The sequence below is a fragment of the Canis lupus genome, chromosome 17 (genome assembly GCF_011100685.1).
Source record: "Canis lupus familiaris isolate Mischka breed German Shepherd chromosome 17, alternate assembly UU_Cfam_GSD_1.0, whole genome shotgun sequence".
Lineage (NCBI taxonomy): Eukaryota > Metazoa > Chordata > Mammalia > Carnivora > Canidae > Canis > Canis lupus.
The window spans coordinates 63,669,525-63,688,707 of record NC_049238.1 but is presented as its reverse complement, the minus strand read 5'-3'; the positions used below and the strand labels follow the sequence as shown (position 1 = coordinate 63,688,707).

The 19,183-nt window shown below is 37.7% G+C and overlaps 2 protein-coding genes across 15 annotated transcripts in view; one reads left to right on the top strand and one right to left on the bottom strand.

Moving 5' to 3' along the window:
• Positions 1 to 14,754, bottom strand: part of ST7L (suppression of tumorigenicity 7 like) — an 87,125-nt gene extending 72,371 nt beyond the window's left edge. For 3 of the 14 annotated variants that reach the window (XR_005372797.1, XR_005372798.1, XM_038562355.1), the window contains exons 1-5: positions 14,030 to 14,750; positions 12,154 to 12,236; positions 7,595 to 7,757; positions 5,260 to 5,314; positions 1,457 to 1,572 (exon numbers count right to left, since the gene is read on the bottom strand). Coding sequence is in view for 12 of the 14 variants with exons in the window: in XM_038562355.1 (XP_038418283.1) it covers positions 1,457 to 1,572; positions 5,260 to 5,314; positions 7,595 to 7,757; positions 12,154 to 12,236; positions 14,030 to 14,501 (889 nt within the window). In the remaining 2 variants the exon portion in view is untranslated. Of the gene's footprint in view, positions 1 to 1,456; positions 1,573 to 2,845; positions 3,003 to 5,259; positions 5,315 to 7,594; positions 7,758 to 12,153; positions 12,237 to 13,722; positions 13,945 to 14,029 lie in introns of those variants that run through there. The other 11 variants (XM_038562357.1, XM_038562352.1, XM_038562350.1 and 8 more) reach the window with 11 other exon arrangements.
• The window catches only part of CAPZA1 (capping actin protein of muscle Z-line subunit alpha 1), a 48,785-nt gene continuing 43,871 nt past the window's right edge, over positions 14,270 to 19,183 (top strand). The window contains exon 1 of the mRNA XM_038562363.1: positions 14,270 to 14,995. Within this exon, the coding sequence (XP_038418291.1) occupies positions 14,957 to 14,995 (39 nt within the window). The 5' untranslated portion in view covers positions 14,270 to 14,956. The remainder of the gene's footprint in view (positions 14,996 to 19,183) is intronic.

Sequence of the window (19,183 nt, the reverse complement as noted above, 5' to 3'; positions counted from 1 at the left end):
TTTTCTTTTCTTTTCCTTCCTTCCTTCCTTCCTTCCTTCCTTCCTTCCTTCCTTCCTTCCTTCCTTCCTTCCTTCTTCTCTTTCCCCTTTCTCTTTTTCTTCCTTTCTTCCTTTTTTCCATTCCTTTATTTCTGAGGCTGATAAAAGTACCTATCTCATAAAATGACTGGGAAGATTAAATCAGTACTTCATATAAATTGCTTAGAACAGTGCTTGGTGCATGGTAAGTCCTATATAAGTGTTAGCTATTATTAGTGAAATTGCTTAAGACATCTGTGACACCAAGGTCATTCATTGATACTTTCATCAAAAAATAAATATTAATATTTACAGCATGCCAGGCAATGTGCTCTTAGATAATAATGATTCAAAGATGATGAGAATACAGTCCCTGCTTTCTTAAAGTTTCTCATCCTATTAGGGAAGATAAACATTAAAGCAACATGATAAAATTAACAAGTAAATGTTTGTGGTTGAATAAATTAACTAGAATTGTTTCAGTGAGCCTTGGACTAAGTACTGCAGTACTGCAGAGAAGAAAGTGTTTCACTCTGGAGTTCTGAGAGAAGGGTACCTACAGAATGTGACTTTAATTTGCATCTTTAAGGATAAAAGCAGGAAGCATGAAAGTAGGAGGATAGATAAGAAATGAGAGGGCATTCAAAGTAAAAGGATAGTGATAAAGATCCCTGTCTTTAATCATGTATTTAAGAGTCTCAATACTGTCTTCTACAGAGAAGACTTAAAGAGACCTAAGCATAGACAATTCTATGATCTTCCACTACTTTATATGCACCTTTAGCTTATGACTGGGATAAAATATACTTCATTTTTTGTTATTAATATCAGCAATATTAGTACCTGATACCCTAATAAATGGTACATGGTACCCTAATAAACTATGTATAGAATGAGCCCTGATTATCACAATATTCCATGTAGGAACTATGTACATTCTTTAACTATCCTCTTTTTTTTTCTTTTCTTTTTTTTTAACTATGCTCTTTAAGGAATGTGCACAGCTCTTGTCTTCCCAGGGTTTTCCATCTAAGCAGTGATAAAATATACTCCATTTTAATCTACATGCCATGCTCCCATGTTTATACTTTGTTACTTTGTCTTCTTCTTTTATGTATAATTGCATGTGTTAATTTCCCAGGCCAAACTGGATATACTGTTTTCTGCATGAGCAGTTGTACTTGATCTAAAAGGTTTTTTCAGTAATAAAAGAAACAATTTCATACATTCATAAAATAAACTTCTTATAAGAAGGATAGGTAGTGTAATAACATTCATAATTAGTTTCTTTTTCCATAATTAGTTTCAATCTAATCTGGGTCTCTTAACTATGATGTAAACAACTTCAAGCCAAATAACTTTGTATAAGTAACTATAAAAAATTTTTAAGATAATTTTCATCACCACTGTTTACCCCATGAACAGATATGACACATACCTGTGTCTGAAGGACGTAAAAAGTCCGTGTCACACGTGAAAAAGGTCTGATGATCCTGAGCTGACAAATTCATGTCATAGTATGTAAGTGGCTCTTTACCAGTCACCCAAGTGTATCTTTACCAAAACACAGAAAATATGTATATTGAACATGAGAGCATATCTACCTGGTATAACAGATACTAAAGTGCAAAAAGATACTGCTACAAATTCTATTTCAGGATTATCAGATTATAATTATCAATTTCAGCTTTTTATCAGAAAAAAAGGAGATAACCTATATAAACTACTTAGAGAATGACAATAAAACATCAAAAATCAAAAGGGAAAAGGGCAGATTATTAGTGCTTCTAAATTAGATATGAAGGGATAGAACAATTTGACTTAGATACCTACCTTATTAAATAAATATACTTAAATTCTCAGTGAATTAGAATTATTAAAAGTAAAACTACAAAAAACTATAAGAAAACATAGGTAGACTTTTACTAGATGTCAAAATGGTAAAGGGCTTTAAAAGCATGAAGCAAATAGAAACTTTTTCCCAATTTTACTAAATTAGAAACTTAAACTTTCATATCCCCCTCAAACCCACAAAAATTAACAGCAAGTTAACAAACTGACAAGTACATTTTAAAGGTCATTAATCTCATTTGTAATTAACAAATAGTGAATTAAATTAACAAATTTTTACTTTTCATCTGTCAAATGGTAAATATATGTTGTTGAGGATGAGGTGGAATATGGACTCACATATAATGCTGGTATAAATGTAAGTTGACATTTACATTTCTCTTTGCAAAAATCAATTAGATAATATATATTAGGAGTCTTAGAAATATCTAACTAGGGGATGGGTATGTGGAATTCTATTATACCATTCTCTCTACTTTTTAATTTTTGAAAATATCCATAATAAAAAATATATATTAAAGCACAGAGGAAAAATAAAAAAACTAATCTCAGTACTACAAACCAGCCCTAAGGAAATAATCATCGTTTAATATCATAGGCTAAATATTTATATATAATGATACCCCTCTAGTGTAAATGTTGACTGTGAAACATAATCTGTGACCCAGACAGGGAGCAGTAGGTAAGGTATGGTACCTCCAGGCAGCCCCAGTGGCTCAGCGGTTTAGCGCCGCCTTCAGCCCAGGGTGTGATCCTGGAGACCGGGGACTGAGCCCCACGTGGGGCTCCCTGCATGGAGCCTGCTTCTCCCTCTGCCTGTGTCTCTGCCCCTCTCTCTCTCTCTCTCTCTCTCTCTCTCATGAATAAATAAAATCTTAAAAAAAAAAAAAAAAAGGTATGGTACCTCCATATAATAGAATAGAGTACAACCATTAAAAATCATGTTTTTGAAGAAATTTCATGTATGAAGAGGCACCTGGGTGGCTCAGTTGGCTTTAAGCATCCGACTCTTGACTTGGTCTCGGTCATAATCTCAGGGTCCTGGGATTGAACCCCCTGTCAGCATCCACACCCAGTGGAGCATCTGCTTATGATTCTCTCTCTCCCCTCTCTTTGCCTCTCTGTTCCCCCTTCTAAAAAAAAAAAAAAAAAAAAAAGGCAATTCATGTATGAAGAAATTCTGTGGAAAATTCATACTTTGGGTTAAAAAAAAAAGGATCTAAAATTATATACAGGGACACCTGGGTGACTCAGTGGTTGAGTGTCTGCCTTCAGCTCAGGGCGTGATCCCATATCCCAGGATCAAATCCCACATTGGGCTCCCTGCATGGAGGCTACTTCTCCCTCTGCCTGTGTCTCTGCCCCTCTCTCTGAGTCTCTCATGAATAAATACATCTTTAAAAATAAATCAATAGGGGCACCTGGGTGGCTTAGCAGTTGAGTGTCTGCCTTGGCTTAGGGCATGATCCTAGGGTCCTGGGATAGAGTCCCACATCAGGTTCCCTGCAGGGAGCCCGCTTCTCCCTCTGCCTATGTCTCTGTCTCTCTCTCTCTGTCTCTCATGAATAAACAAAAATCTTAAATAAATAAATAAATAAATAAATAAATAAATAAATAAAATTATATACACATAATGATGCCCAGTTTTGTTTTTATACATGCATATAGAAGGGATACTGGATGAATATACTAATAGCAGATATCACTTGGTGCTAGGAAAGGTGATTTTTACTTTATTATTTTTTTTACCTTCTTTTTGATATATCTCTTCATTTTTCAATTTTCTACAATGAATATGCATACATTTTGAAGTCCAAAAAAAGCATTTTAAAAGCACATTGTAAGTATTTTATATGTATATGACAAAAGATTTTAATTTAATAGTATAAGTTGCATTGTTAAAGTTTTTAAGCTATTTTGTGAGAAATTATCATAAAGAAAAAGTAGATCCTTGTTCAATTAGCATAGTTTTGCTACATATTCCAAACTCGTAAAAAAGCTATTTATTAACAATCTACATTATTCCCAAAATGATTTAAAGGAGTTAAAAAATATAATACACATTATTAATGAGCTTAATTAGAAGCAAATAAAAAAGACTCAGTAAAAGCAAAAATTGGGTCATAAAGTAGAGACTGAAATGAATCTAACAAATGAAATTACATACTGTACAATTGCTAAAGGTTGATTGACTACAATAGGACTTCAAGCTTTCTAAAACCACACATAGATTATCAATGCAATTGAGACTTTTATATTAAGAGAAACTAACCCTTCAAAAAGAAATATAAATTCCTGGTATTAAGATAGTTCTTTTATATATCTGTGTGAAGTAAACACTGTAATACAATAAGAAATAGCCTAAAACATTTTTATTTCAACAAATGAAGTGACAAGTTCAAGGACTTGTTTCTTTCAGAATCCTTTAATACAGACTAAAGGCATTTCTCATAAAAACCTAACTGTCCCTTCCCAGGATATTACTATCCTACACTATCAAGTCCTTAAGCACAGAGATTATTGCTCGATCCTGTATCCCCATCATTTTGCACAGTGGCTGTACATAGTAGACACCTAACGTTTCTTGTTCAGTGAATTAAATAACATGCCCCAGTCTACCTCCAGGTAAAACACAGCCCTCATTAAGTATCCTTGGCTTAAATGTCAAAAGCTGTTTTCTCATCTAGGGTTAAAACCAGAAGAGAAATGGAAACAGTAATGTGGCTAGCAAAAGGCAATATAAAATACAAGGGGCACACCTGGGTGGCTCAGTTGGTTGAACAACCAACTCTTGATTTCAGCTCAGGTCATGATCTCAGGGTTGCCAGATCAAGCCCCACACTGGGCTCCACCCTCAGCATGGAGTCAGCTTAAGATTCTCTCCCCCTGCCTCTGCTCCCTCCCCATGCACATGTGCGCACACTTGCTCTCTTAAAATGAATAAAAATCTTTTTTTAAAAAATAAAATACAATATAAAATTACTGTATCCTGTACTGTTGCACAAATGAGTTCATATTCACATTCAGATTGGTATTTTCTAGTGAGTCCTCAAATAAACTTTGAAATTGAGCATATATGCATAAGAATATGCTGACATTTGTACTTCTTAACCTCATGAATTCTCTGAAAAGGCTTTTTGCCAAAACCAGGAGCCAAATTTATACTTACTATTATAACAAACATATAGGTTTGAAGCAATGTTTCTCAGGATTATAAAAGTAAATACAGTGAAGATGTTGCCAACTAGAGCTTGGGCTAATCATTTCACCTTATTATATATCAGTTTCTCCAACTAGAAGGGTTGTGATGTGTTTAAAAAAACAAATGTTTCCATAATACTTGTACTCCAAAACTAATGCTATAATTAAACTGAAAGTAAAATGTAATACCTCCTATATTCTGCTCCTCTGAAAAGATTTAGAGGGTTTCTCCATACCTTGCATTCTAAAAAACAAAGGGGGAAAAAAGTGAAATGAGTTAGCTTAATCAACCGCAGTTAAATCTTAATTTCACCAACATTTATTATATAGTCACTGTATGCTATGCATAGTGCTAGCCAAATAACACAAAGATGACTAAGGTCTGGATCACCCCTGCTGTCACACAGCAAACAACTAACCCTAATTATTCTATTTCTATTTCTATAGCATTTAGTTCATAATTCACTTATAGCACTTAACATATCACAATGTGATTATCCATTTAGTTTTTAGGTTTCTCCCTTTAAAATATGAGCTCTTGGGCAGCCCGGGTGGCTCAGTGGTTTAGCGCCACCTTCAGCCCGGGGTGTGATCCTGGAGACCTGGGATAGAGTCCCACGTTGGGCTCCCTGCATGGAGCCTGCTTCTCCCTCTGCCTGTGTCTCTGCCTCTCTTTCTCTCTCTGTCTCATGAATAAATAAATAAAAATAAATAAATAATATATGAGCTCTTACAACTTTGTTCATTTTTGTATTCTTGGATGGCTTCTCGGCCTTTTGGCTAAGATCAAGTGCATTTTTGTATTCTTGGAGCTTAGCATGGCATTTGGAACTAACTTGTTTAAATGAATGAAATGTTACATGAGAGTCAGTCATGTAAACTACCACCTATACTGTGTGATACGTGCTATAGTAGAGATATATTTTGTGGGCAGCCCAGGTGGCTCAGCGGTTTAGCGCTGCGTTCAGGCCAGGCTGTGATCCTGAAGACCTGGGATGAGTTCCACGTCAGGCTCCCTGCATGGAGCCTGCCTCTCCCTCTGCCTATCTCTCTCTGTGTCTCTCATGAATGAATGAATGAATGAATGAATAAATAAAGAGATATATTTTGTTTCAAGAGAAGAAAAAAGAAAGTGATTAATTTTTCTCTGGGGAAATCAGAAAAGGCTTTAGAAAGGAGGTGACATTTAAACAAAATTGGTAAAATCATTATAAAATCATGAGTAAAAGGTCGTCAGATAAAGAACATTCTAAGGAGAAGAAGTATCATAAAAATCACACAGTCCAGTTAGGCTAGAGTGCAGGATAAGGAGTGTCTTCACTCTCCGTATGCAATAATATACTCAATCTCACAATAGGGAATAAGACCATATAATGCATTATTGTCGTAATAATTATTTACATACTAAACTAGGTTGTTGAAGACAGATCTATGTCATATTCACCTTAATATGTCTTATTCTCAGGAGTTCTGTAATTATTTTATGAAAGAGGAAAAAAGAAAAGGGGTAGGAAAAGTACCATTATTCCTTTCTGTACTCTTGAATGGCTGCTAATTCCATCCCTACTATTATTGGTCAACAACAACTCATGCTTCAGGGCTCAGCTTAAATGGCATTTTCTTAGAGATTTTTCCCGACCACATCTAAAAATATGTGGCAGTATTTTTCTACTAAACTAATAGAATTCTAGTGGTTATGTTTACTGAACAAACAAGACATTATGGCACTCTATGTAATTAAGTCATTTGCATTATTACTATATGAATTTAGCTGATATTAAATTAATTAGTCCAAAAATATCACTTCTATCTGGCCTTCAAATTTTTACTTTCCTAATTGCACATCATTAATAATATCTACCTTGTATTACTGGATACATATAGAAGAAAAGCCTACAATTAAAGTGTGACAATGGAGTATTTATATATGAATAAGTGAGATTTTGATGGCTTTATAAATATGTTGAGAATAAAAAGTATATTTCCTACCTTTGTGATGTTGGCAGAAATGGCTGTCTCTGTTCTCTCCTTTATCTAATAAGATCTCCCAGTTATTAGCTGAGCATATGTATGCTGAGAAAATAGTTACAATTTCTAGCTTCTTATAGGTACTTATGGCCATGTGGCAGAGGTCTGACCAGTAGGAAGCAAACTGAAATAGTATGTAACACACTGAGAAGTATCCTTGGCTGCTGTGGGGTTGAGAAAAGAGTATGTAACACACTGAGAAGTATCCTTGGCTGCTGTGGGAAAGAAAGACTACTGGCCTAGTCTCCTTCCTGCTGATTGCAATGTGGATATGATGGCATAAACCAGAGCAACTATCTTGGACCACAAGGAAAAAATTCACTTGGGGATGGGAGGCTAACAAAATGAGAGACTGAGTCACTGATGATCATTGCTTTCTGTATCAGCTGCAGATTACCTATATTTACATGAAAGACAAACCTCTATGTTGTGAGTTTTCTATCTCCCCCAGACAAACATAATCTTAACTATACAGCTCTGAAAACGTATTAGTCACCTGACAAATTCTGTCTGCTGGTTTCACTTTCTCTGTTGCTAGAAGGAGAACCTGGCTCTGAAATGCTGCTTTCTGTTGCTCCCATCAGTGGTCGTAAATGGCTCACAGATACTTGTTCAATAAAAGATGTGCCATGCTTATGGAAGTACCACCATTCAAATATCTATGACAAACAAACAAAAAAAATGCTTAACTAGAAATAGAACTATCAGAAGATATATGAGATCAAATTAAAACATTCTTTCAAGATGTTCCCATTTAATTCAGTGTTTTAAATGTACTCTCCTTCCAAAAAAAAAAAAAAAAGAGAAACAAAAGATTTCCCCAATAACACATGCCAGGCAAAAATAAAATCATTTTTTATAGCTTTGCTATAAAATTTAGACAACCTTAGGCAAAACTAGAAGAAATATATCTGTAAATTAAATATTTAAACAACAACAAGAAACAGGGGAACCTGGCTGGCTCAGTCGATAGAGAGCATGGGACTGCTGGTTTCTGGGTTGTGAGTTTGAGCTCCACATTGGGTATTGAGATTATTTAAACAAAAAACCAGCAAGAGCATTTAATCTGTAAATAAGTTAACTCTGTTATGTTACATTCTCATTTTATTCCATCTGTAGCATAATTAGAAGAAAAACAGTTTTGAAACAACTAGCATGGTGGATTAACCACTGGACTAGAGTTAGAGAACCCACATTTGGCTTCCAGTTCACCTGTGTGCTCCGGGTTAAGTCACTCCATCTCTAGCCTCTCAGACCCCAAAGTCCTGCCTATCAAACATGGTTAAGAATCCTAAGTGCCTTTTGTTTTTGTTTTTTTTTTTGGGGGGGGGGGGGTTTGTTTTTCTAAGATTTTATTTATTTTTTAAGATTTTATTTATTTATTCATGAGAGACACAGAGAGAAGGAGGCAGAGACACAGGCAGAGAGAGAAGCAGGCTCCGTGCAGGGAGCTTGATGTGGGACTAGATCCCGGGACTCCAGGATCACGCCCTGGGCCGAAGGCAGGCGCTAAACTGCTGAGCCACCCAGGGATACCCTCTAAGTGTCTTCTGAATAATGAAGTATTACTCCAATATTTGGCAGTGTAATTAATGTAGGTTAAGAGGCTGATTCTCATATTGAAACATTTAAAAATCAGGATATTCACTCCTTTATGTTTTCATGGTTTATCACTGTTATGAAAGATGAATCAAAAGATGCTCTGTGGGAGTGTCTGGCTTGTTCAGTCAGTACAGTGTGCGACTCTTGATCTCCAGGTTTTACTACCCCTATGTTGGGCTAGAGAGAAAGAAAGAAAAGAAAGAAAGAAAGAAAGAAAGAGAAAGAGAAAGAAGGAAAAAGAAAGAAAGAAAGAAAGAAGAAAGAAGAAAGAAAGAAAGAAAGAAAAGAAAGAAAGAAAAGAAAAGAAAGAAGAAGAAAGAAAGAAGAAAGAAGAAAGAAAGAAAGAAAGAAAGAAAGAAAGAAAAGAAAGAAAGAAAGAAAGAAAGAAAGAAAGAAAGAAAGAAAGAAAGAAAGAAAGAAAGAAAGAAGAAAGAAAGAAAGAAATCTCTAGCCTATGAATGTTTCATATTTGGACACTAGCATTCTCAACTACCTTTGCCTGGCTCTTCTGGGTTTCAGCTTAAATGACAGATACTTAGGGAATCTTTCCTGACTAAACAGAACAGAAAGCAGTATTATATGCATTCCCATTGGATCCTGAGTTTTCCTTTCAAAGTAATCTTTTCACTTGTAATAATTAGCTAAACAACTGGCTTCATTGCTTTTTTCAAGCTCCCAAGCACTCTGTCCCCTACCCCTTCAGATAGAAGTAACACAAACAGTATAGCTAGCTTCCGTATTTCAGGGAGTAAAAAAAATTATAAACATAATAACTTTTGCTAATAAAAACTCACCGATATTGTAAGGGCCATGACACAGTTTAACCTTTAAAACACTACTCGAATTTTCTAATTTTCTTTACAGTATATTGTTATAACAACTCTATTTTATTATTGGCTACTGTTTTTAATCTCTTACTGAGCCTAATTTACTTTTTAAAAAGTTTTTAAATTTGAGTATAGTTGATCTACAATTACATTAGTTTCGGGTGTAAAATACAGTGATTTGACTTCTTTACACATTATGCTATGCTTGCCACAAGTGTACGTACCATCACCATACAATGCTATTACAATATGAATTTCTTAATTTTTGTAAATTTAAAACTCTAGTTTAAAAACAATAACAGGGATCCCTGGGTGGCGCAGTGGTTTGGCGCCTGCCTTTGGCCCAGGGCACGATCCTGGAGACCCGGGATCGAATCCCACATCGGGCTCCCAGTGCATGGAGCCTGCTTCTCCCTCTGCCTGTGTCTCTGCCTCTCTCTCTCTCTCTGTGACTATGATAAATAAATAAATAAATAAATAAATAAATAAATAAATAAATAAATAAAATAAAAATAAATAAATAAAAACAATAACAAATGTGAAGAACTATTTTATATATTACACATGCTGTGTTTTATACATATATATGTGTAAGCTTTTCTCCTTCTTACAAATGAGGAAATTAAGACTCAGAAAATTTATGTGACTTGCCCAAAGTTATCAGATTGTAAAGTGGCAGAGTCAAGACTCAAAACTACATCTTCTGGTTCTGAGACTAATGCTTTTTCCACTCATCAGTTATTTAAAGATAGATCATTATCTTTATTTACATTTCTACATGCTATTGACTAAATATATTAAAATATGCTTAACTATGAATGGGCTTTATAATCAGTAAATTTTAACTAATTGAACTATATTACCATATAGTTTTCATCCTAAATTCCTCAGTAATTCTTTCTAAGTCAAGAGAAAATCCCTATCTTGTCTAGTATTTCACTTTAACGAAATGGCCAAGTATTAGTCCCTATTAAAAAAAAAAAGAAAAAAAAAGAAAAAACCACAAACAAAAAACACTCTAATACAAATGTCATTATTTCTACTATAATAGAAGAGCACCATCTAGAGATGAAAAAAGAAGCGCACACACACACACACAAAAACATTGGTCATGGGATCCCTGGGTGGCGCAGCGGTTTGGCGCCTGCCTTTGGCCCAGGGCGCGATCCTGGAGACCCGGGATCGAATCCCAAATCAGGCTCCCGGTGCATGGAGCCTGCTTCTCCCCTCTGCCTGTGTCTCTGTGCCTTTCTCTCTCTGTGACTATCATAAATAAATTTAAAAAATTTTTAAAAATTAAAAAAAAAAAAAACATTGGTCATGCAGGTCATACTTCCTAAGATTTTTATACTGTAGCAGCATACTAAGAAATACTAGTTCTAGTTAATAGAGATATATTATATATATATATTTTTTTAAATTTCTTAATTGAAAATGATAGCTCACTCAATAAGACAAGGAAAAGCTGAATTGAGGTTAAACAAGTTTCATTATAAGACTTCCAGAATAATAATGGCCAAAATTCATTAAGTGCTCTGAGCTAGCTCTACCATGTTATTGAAAGTTCTTACACACATTATCTCATTTGGTCTTCATAATCCTATGAAGCTCATACTGTCATCCCCAGTTTATAGAAGAGGAAATTAAAGCTCAGAAAAGTTAATTAACTTGCTCAAAGTCACACAAAGTGATGGTTCTGAAAACTAATACTGTATGTCAGCTATACTTCAATTAAAAAAAATTTCCTTCTCACAGTTAGAAAATAAATAAATAAAGTGATGGTTAGCTTGGCTCCAATACTCTGCTCTTAAACATTCCAGAGAAGATAACTGGCAACCTATTAGCTGAATTCAAGACACAAATTTTTAGTCTGCCCGATGTTGCCCAGATTAAAATAATGAGAGACTTTTTTTTTTTTAATGAGAGACTTTTATATAAAAACTTCTTGCATCCAGATTCTTTCAAAATCATATAAAAAATTGGAAGATCTCATAACAGTGGTTTGCAAATCTATGTGGCAACAACTAGCTTTATCCCTTTCCAGAAGGAGCATGCGTTATTCAGACTAGCCAGTCCTAAATGTAAAAAAGGAATTTAATTTTTACACTCTGCCTATTTTATTCACTTTCGTTACTAAACTGGGCCCTGCAAGCATTTAGTTGGGAACCCACCTCCAATCCTTACCCTTTCCAGGATGCAATAGTATTCCATATACAAATAAATACTGCCAGTCTCTCAAAGTGGAGAGGAAGATGCAGTGTTTTTTTCAAATTCTGAACACATATTGAGAATGCTAATCTTTAAGTATGTGTAATTATGGTAACTATAAAGATATTTGATCTTTATTTTATTTTTAAAAAAAATTTTTAAAAGATTTTATTTATTAATGAAAGACAGAGACAGAGAGACAGAGAGAGGGAGAGGGAGAGAGAGAGAGAGAGGCAGAGACACAGGCAGAGGAAGAAGCAGGCTCCATGAAGGGAGCCCGATGTGGGACTCAATCCCGGGACTCCAGGATCACGCCCTGGGCCGAAGGCAGGTGCTAAACCGCTGAGCCACCCAGGGATTCCCCGATATTTGATCTTTAGATAAATACCAAATCATGAAGGAAATGGAAACTACTTACAAATATTAGTCCTGATATCAAAGAAGATGTTCCTGTAAGTGCCACATAGAATTTGGGTGTCAATGAATTTAAAAATACTGTCACTGCAAAAGGGAAAAAAAAAAAAAAAATCAAAGTTTAAAAAAATGCAAATTCAAAATACTCAAGTTACAAATATGCAGGAGTCTTTATGAGCGGAGGGATATAAATAGTGTTAATATCCAGTATGAGATTCATTTGAGAAAGTTGTAACTTTTAAAAAGGCACTTTAAATTCCCGTTCCATCATATCTTAAAAATTACCTCCGAACCTGTAAGGGTAGCATTTTAAACTGATAATTTGTTAAATAAGCAAATAAAGATGAGATAATTTAGATTACTTTTGAGAATTAAGAGATTATAAACCGTAACTTTGGTAAGAAGTTTTGCATATCCCTAAGGATAAACTAAATAAACATTCTGCTACAAAGGAGGTTAAAAATCACTCCCTAATTATTTTGGTGGGATACAAACCAGCGTTTTAAATTAGAAGGAATTAGCATGTGCATGTATTTGGTATGTCAGCTAGAGAGGCAAAATAAACCAAAGAGAAGAGCAACAGATCGAGAGAGATCTTTGCATCTGACTCACTGAAAGCCTGGACCAGATTTTCCACTTCAAATAACTGTCCCATAAACACAACAGGTTTCGGAAATAAATAAAAATCAATCATAGTTAACTACTTTCATCTAAATGGTGTATCTAGTTAACACATGGAAAAATAAATGATAAAGTCAACGAATAGTTTTTGCTGGGCATATGACTAGTGAGCACTTCATTAACATTACAGAGACACCAAATCAGCTCTTTCAGCCAATATATTTAGTTTGTTTTGATATGTTACTTATATCTGAGCTGATATACATAACCTATGTTCTAAAAAGTCCAAAATATTTCAGAACATTATTTTACAGTATTTCATGTCATCCTGTCAAATAGGTAAGGGAACATGTGCCTTTTCTTGCGACAGAAAACTAAACCACAGGTAGGGACAGTCACAGCCATCACACAGCACAAGTACTTTCATCTTGTTCGGAGCTTGAGTGGAAATATTATCAAGACATGGTAAGAGGCCCTGGGCTCCCATCCGCTTTGCCCTGGCTACAGGTAAGGGGCAGTATTTGCAGAATCCAGGGAATCAGCATCACTTCTTACACGTCCTCGTATGTTCAGCTCAGACTACAAAGCAAGCTCTCTATAAACGTTGAAAGGAGAACCCATCACTGTTGGTGGCTCTCTTTCCCTTCACTTCCTGTGCCGTTTTATTACTCCGGATAAAGCCTACAGCAAAGAACAGGCCAAAATACCACGAAAACCATTTCTTGACAGAACTATCTCAAGATGAGACAATGGCTGGCTAAGTTCACGGCATTTTTTTTTTTTTCTTTCCTTTTTGGCCTTTGAATACATAAGCCCTCATCTTTGTTGTCTAGGTGTGGGAACTCTTCATCGGCGAGAGACTCAGAAGAATGATTTTCAAGGGATTCTACCAGTGCTGGGGGTGTATATAATTCTGCAGCCGATAGGAAAACGCTCTCATCTGTTGCGCTACCTGAATCCTACAGCTTGTCAGGTGGCTCTTCCGCGCGCGGGTCGACGAGGACAGAACCGGGAGGGCGGATCTTAAGAGCTCAAGGGAGGAGCCCATAGCCGAGGCTCAGGTTTGACAATCAGCTGCGGACCTGCGGCCCAGGAGAAGAGCGCCCTGGACCCCGCACCGCCGACTCCTTCTCCGAAGGCCTGCGGGGACTGCGGACAATCTCCGCCCTTTGCCCTTTGCCCCCAGCCACTCTCCTAGCCCCCCTCCCCCCTCCCCTCCCCCCCCCGCCCCCGTCCCCAGGGAGGTCTGGGCCTCTCACCCGCAGCCAAGTTCTCACACAGCCTCAGCGGAACCCTCAGAGCGTAAAGCAGTCCGAGCCCCGCCACGAACCACAGCGAGGGCCCAGTCCCCGCCAGCCCGGCCCGCAGTCGCTCCCTCCAGCCCAGCGACGGGCTCGGGCCGGGAGTAGGTGCGGGAGGAGCGGCCGCAGCGCTCGCTGCCTCACCCAAGCCGCCGCCGTCCGCCATCTTGCCGCTCCCGCACGCTCCGGGAGCTGGGAGGGGAGAAGGGCAGGAAACCGGGAGTCGGGAATCCTGGGATAGTGGCGGACCTGAAGGTGGCCTCTGTGAAAGCTCAGGTCCGAGGAACGCGGACCAAAGCCATTTGGAAGGTGGAGGAGCGTCCCAGTCTACCTTTCCTTCGGAGGGCGGGAAGGGGAGGCTAGCGGCGCCGATTCTGGAGGAACTGGACTGAGATGTGACCTCGGACTGCTGAAACGTTTTTGCTTCCATACGGCTGAGGGTCACCTTTAACCCTGTTTATGGGGTTGGAATAGCCACCGGCCGGTTCAGGGCCCGAGCAGCACGTAACCCTTTGGACTCGGCTGCCACGGAGATCACGGGTACTGGGAAAACCTATAGTAGCCATCGCTATTTTGTCGGAAGGAGCTCGGGCGTCAGTAGTCGAAACACGCTCCCAGCGCCTCCTGGATGAATGGGGACATGAATGCAACTCAATGAGAAAGCTGTTAGACTTAAAATCCTTTAAGGACCAGCCTTGAGGCCGAGCTACGGACTCCCCGAGGGCCGGCGCTCGGAACCCGCACCCCCGCCAGTAACTGACATGGCGCCCTCTGGGCCGGCATTTCCGGGCGGGTCCTTCCGACGGCCCCCGCGGTGATTCCATCACTCAGCTTCCTTCCCGGCCTGCCTCGCGCCGGGGCCGGGCTGGGCCAGAGCAGCCCAAGATGGCCGACTTCGAGGATCGGGTGTCGGATGAGGAGAAGGTAAGGGGTCCGCCTCTCTCTTTTGCGTCCTCCCGCGACAGGGAACAGGGGCCTGACCTGGCTGCGGTGGAAACCCTGGCAGTGTCCCCAGGTGGAAGAACCTTGCTGGGCTGTGCTGGCGGCATACCCGCTGCAGCTGGGACACTTCCGTCTCTAGGGGCATTCCTCTGCCTCACAGTGGCCCCAGTTCCCCATTCCTCAACTCTTTTCTCTCCCTCTGGGCCCGAGTGACAACCCAGTGACCTTCCCGGAAGAGGAAAGACTTTCCTTTATTGAGTCGTGGCTGTGGACTCTTTTTCTGTGATTAAGAGCGGGGTGGATGGTGATGTCTCGGATCAGGAAGCAGGTATTTTACCGCCTTTAACTGTCGGGGCTCGCCCCAGCCCCCCATTTTTAGATATGATTGAGGCTAGTTTAGGGCGAGTCACTTCCTGGTCAGGGTGGCCTCTTAACTTCCCTTTTGCTCCTCCTTCCTCAGGAAGTGATCTTGCTGTCACGACTCCTCGACAGGGAGAGGTCCCCGTGTGTTGCCCGCCCGTCCACTTTTCTCATTATTGGCTGAACTAATTCTCAGTAATAAATGTGCAAGCCTTAGGATATTTACCTCAGGATTTGAACACCACTCTTACCTATAGACCCTCCCTTGATTGATTGCACGTATGTACACAACAAGCCATGACTCTCCATCCCTTGCGTCTTACATACTATTAAGGGTAATTTTTGAAAAATAGTTTTTCTTGTTCACAAGTCAAGAATAGCCAGCGGATTTTTTTTTTTTTTTTAAACTCCATAAAGGTTTTATATAGCACATAAACTTCATGGTTAACAGATTCGGTCTGGACAAAAGCATCGTCTTTGATGCTCCACTGTGGTGTCATTGATTATAGTTAAATTTGTAAGTGTGTAATTTGCGTATTTACTTCTTTAAAAATGTTTTAAGTACAAGCGCATGCTCTGCGTTAGGTGGAATGACTTTTTGCTGACAACTGTACAGCTTTCTTAATGCTTTGTCAGGCTTTTCAGTAAATACTTGATTTTAGGGCCTGCAGAAATTAGAATGATTTCACTAGATGACTCGCTATAGGACAAGAGTTATGTCTTTTATTTATTTCCCACAGTGGCTGTTACAAAAGGTGCAGTCTTGTGTGCTCTATAAATGCATCTGGGCTCTTTCTTTTTTAATACAAGAGAAGAGATGACACAAGGGAATGTTAATGACCCAAGAGTATTCTGTACAGAGTAGTTTGATATGTCATACCTATGTATGCCATGTCATTTTGAAACCCTGAAGAATGTGCTAAACACAAGCCATTGAATAATACTTTGGCGTTAAATTTTCTCGTTCTTGAAAATTTTTGTGTGTAAAACTTAGGGGAGAAAAGGGTGTCATATATGAATTTATGCCGAACAGAATCTGCAATAAAATGTCTAGTCTAAGGCAAATAGTTATGATGCCGGTGAAATTAAATTATAGTAAAAATCACAATAACCCTACATTTGTTAGCTGAACTGATGGTTCACTTGTTTTAAGGGAAAATATTGTTAAAATTTCACTAAATACTACATTTACCAATATTGTTGGGTTTTTGTCATTGACAAAACTAGATGACAAAATTAGAATGCCTTTTTAATTAAACTTGAGAAAATGTATTTCAAGTGCAAATTGAGATGTCTTTAGACATGACAATGTTCAACAACATTAATAGTCTTGATTTTATAACAGCAGATTTGTGACCAGATTTGTAATCTCTTAGCATACTTTTGTTGCTTAATTTTAATAATGATACAGCAAACGTGTTAAAAAATATTTTTAAAAATCTTTAAAAAAAAAAAGATTCTTTTCCTATAAACTTTTCACAATGAAAGTACAATTACAGAAAAATTTTGCTTATTTTTTAAGATTTTATTTATTTATTCATGAGAGAGATACACAGAGAGAGAGAGAGAGAGAGAGAGAGGCAGAGACACAGGCAGAGGGAGAAGCAGGCTCCATGCAGGGAGCCTGATGTGGGACTCCATCCTCGGTCTCCAGGATCACCGCCCTGGGCCGAAGGCAGGTGCTAAACCGCTGAGCCACCCAGAGATCCCCCCCCAAAAAATGTTAAAATCAGGGATATTTTCAGACATAATTTGTATTGATTCCTCCTTGAAGGAACTCTGAAGTTTCCATTTTATCCTTTTTAAGATCTTAATTGCATTAGATTTCGAGTTTTTAAGGCATTTATGTCATGATGCTGAATATATTTTAATATTGCTTTTTATCTTTGTTGCATCTCCTAAAAACAGTGAACCCAGAGTTAAATTTGGTGTCGATAGTCTTTGATTTCCTTGCAATTATTTCTATAAAAGCTGGTAAGATCAACCATTCTCTTAAGTAACTGCTTGGGGTTTTTATCACTTTACAAAGAGGAAGTTGGGTTTTTTAACTTCTACATTGTTACCTGAAATGGTCATGATGAGCTGCCTAAATAAAACAGGAAGCTGAAAGTATAAAATAACTTGCAAAATAAATGCTTTTAGTTTTATTCTTGAGTTTAGTTTCTGAGAATAACAATGAGTGTATTCTTCTATTCACTTAGAGTCTTCAGTTACTTGGTTCCAAATGCTTAACAAGACCAAAATGACAAGATACTGTAATTAGGAAACTTGAAGTATGAGACAAACTACTTGCTTGGGGTCCTTGCACTGTCTGTTTCCTTTATTTCATGATTCAGCATTTTTAAAACAATTGCAGAAAGAATTTAAGGCCGGAAAAAAAAGTGCAATTAGCATATTTTTCCCTTCAGCTTAACTAGTAGAATATTTGTGAACCACCTCAAAAATACCATAACTGAGAAATGAGTCTGTATGCTTTAAGCTTAGACAATTATATCATCTCTAAGGCACTTTTTTGAGAAAGAGGTTTATCAAAATTATTTAGGAGAGATGTGGAAAATGTGAATAGATACAGAAATTTGAGGGCTCTCTCAGAGCTCATGAAAAAATACACATTTAAGCTGGATTTTTAAAATGTATATTACCTCCTTAGTTAATAAACTAATAATCATCAAATAAGATGATTTATTACCGTCATAGGATAAACGCTAGAGCTTATTTGCAATAGGTATTTTCTGACAAGTGATCAATTAGTGTTAATACTGCTATTCTTTTATCTTCCTTTTTTTCATTTGGTTTAGCTGAGTAGTTTTCATAGAATCTGTTAAAAAATCCTTAGATGGGAGCATAAAGCCTAAGCAGGTACAAATTCAGATGCCCCATCTTTGGTTAAGAGTGTAGGTTTATTATAATTTCTCCCAGAACATCTATTTTATTAGGATTAGCCTTAATGCTAAGCAAAGTATTATAATTTGTCAGAAAATTCAGACTCAGGTTTGTCTGAATCAGAAGCCTTGTACTTTGCACTTTACTGTTTTTCCCATGTAACCATGGGCGAAAAAAACAGAATAGAGTTGTCCCTTCAGAGAATTAGAAATGAAATATTGTGTTGTAGTGAGAAATAATGATTCTGAGTGTCAGGAGATTTGGCCTCTCTGCTGGGCTTTTAGCACCAGTGGATTTTGGAAAATTCACAGTGGTGGTGTTAACCTGTGTGGGCCTCCGTTTTCTTGTAAACTAGATAAAGAATTGTATCAAAGTAACTCAACAAAGTTTATTGAACTTTTTTTTAAGATTTTTTTATTTATTCATGAGAGACACAGAGAGGCAGAGACACAGGCAGCTGAAATATTAAAATATTTCAAGAGTTTCTGTCTGCTTTTGCACATTTGCCCTGATAACAAAACTGAATTCTTTGGTAACTGAAACTGTATCTTTTTATTTAGTGCCTAGCATAGCACCAGGTACATAGTTGAAGCACAACCTGTTGATATGAAGGAAATGAAGGAAACCAATCACACCTTCCTTCGTTCTTATATTTCCTCAGCTCATGCTTCCTCACCCCCAGTTATTTCTGGTAATCTTGGGTTCCAGAATGTGTCCCATGCTCTGGGTTCTTTGGGACATTTATAGTGCCTTAGCATCTGTTGCCATTACTAGTGATATGCCATGCCACTGCTAGGAATATTAGATTCCTCCTGGAGCATTTTACCTAGTGAATCCCATAAAGCCTGCAAAGTCTTATACACACCAGAATGACTGAATATGTGCATCTAACCTTGAAGAACCCCCTCCTTCATCTGCTCTAAGTTC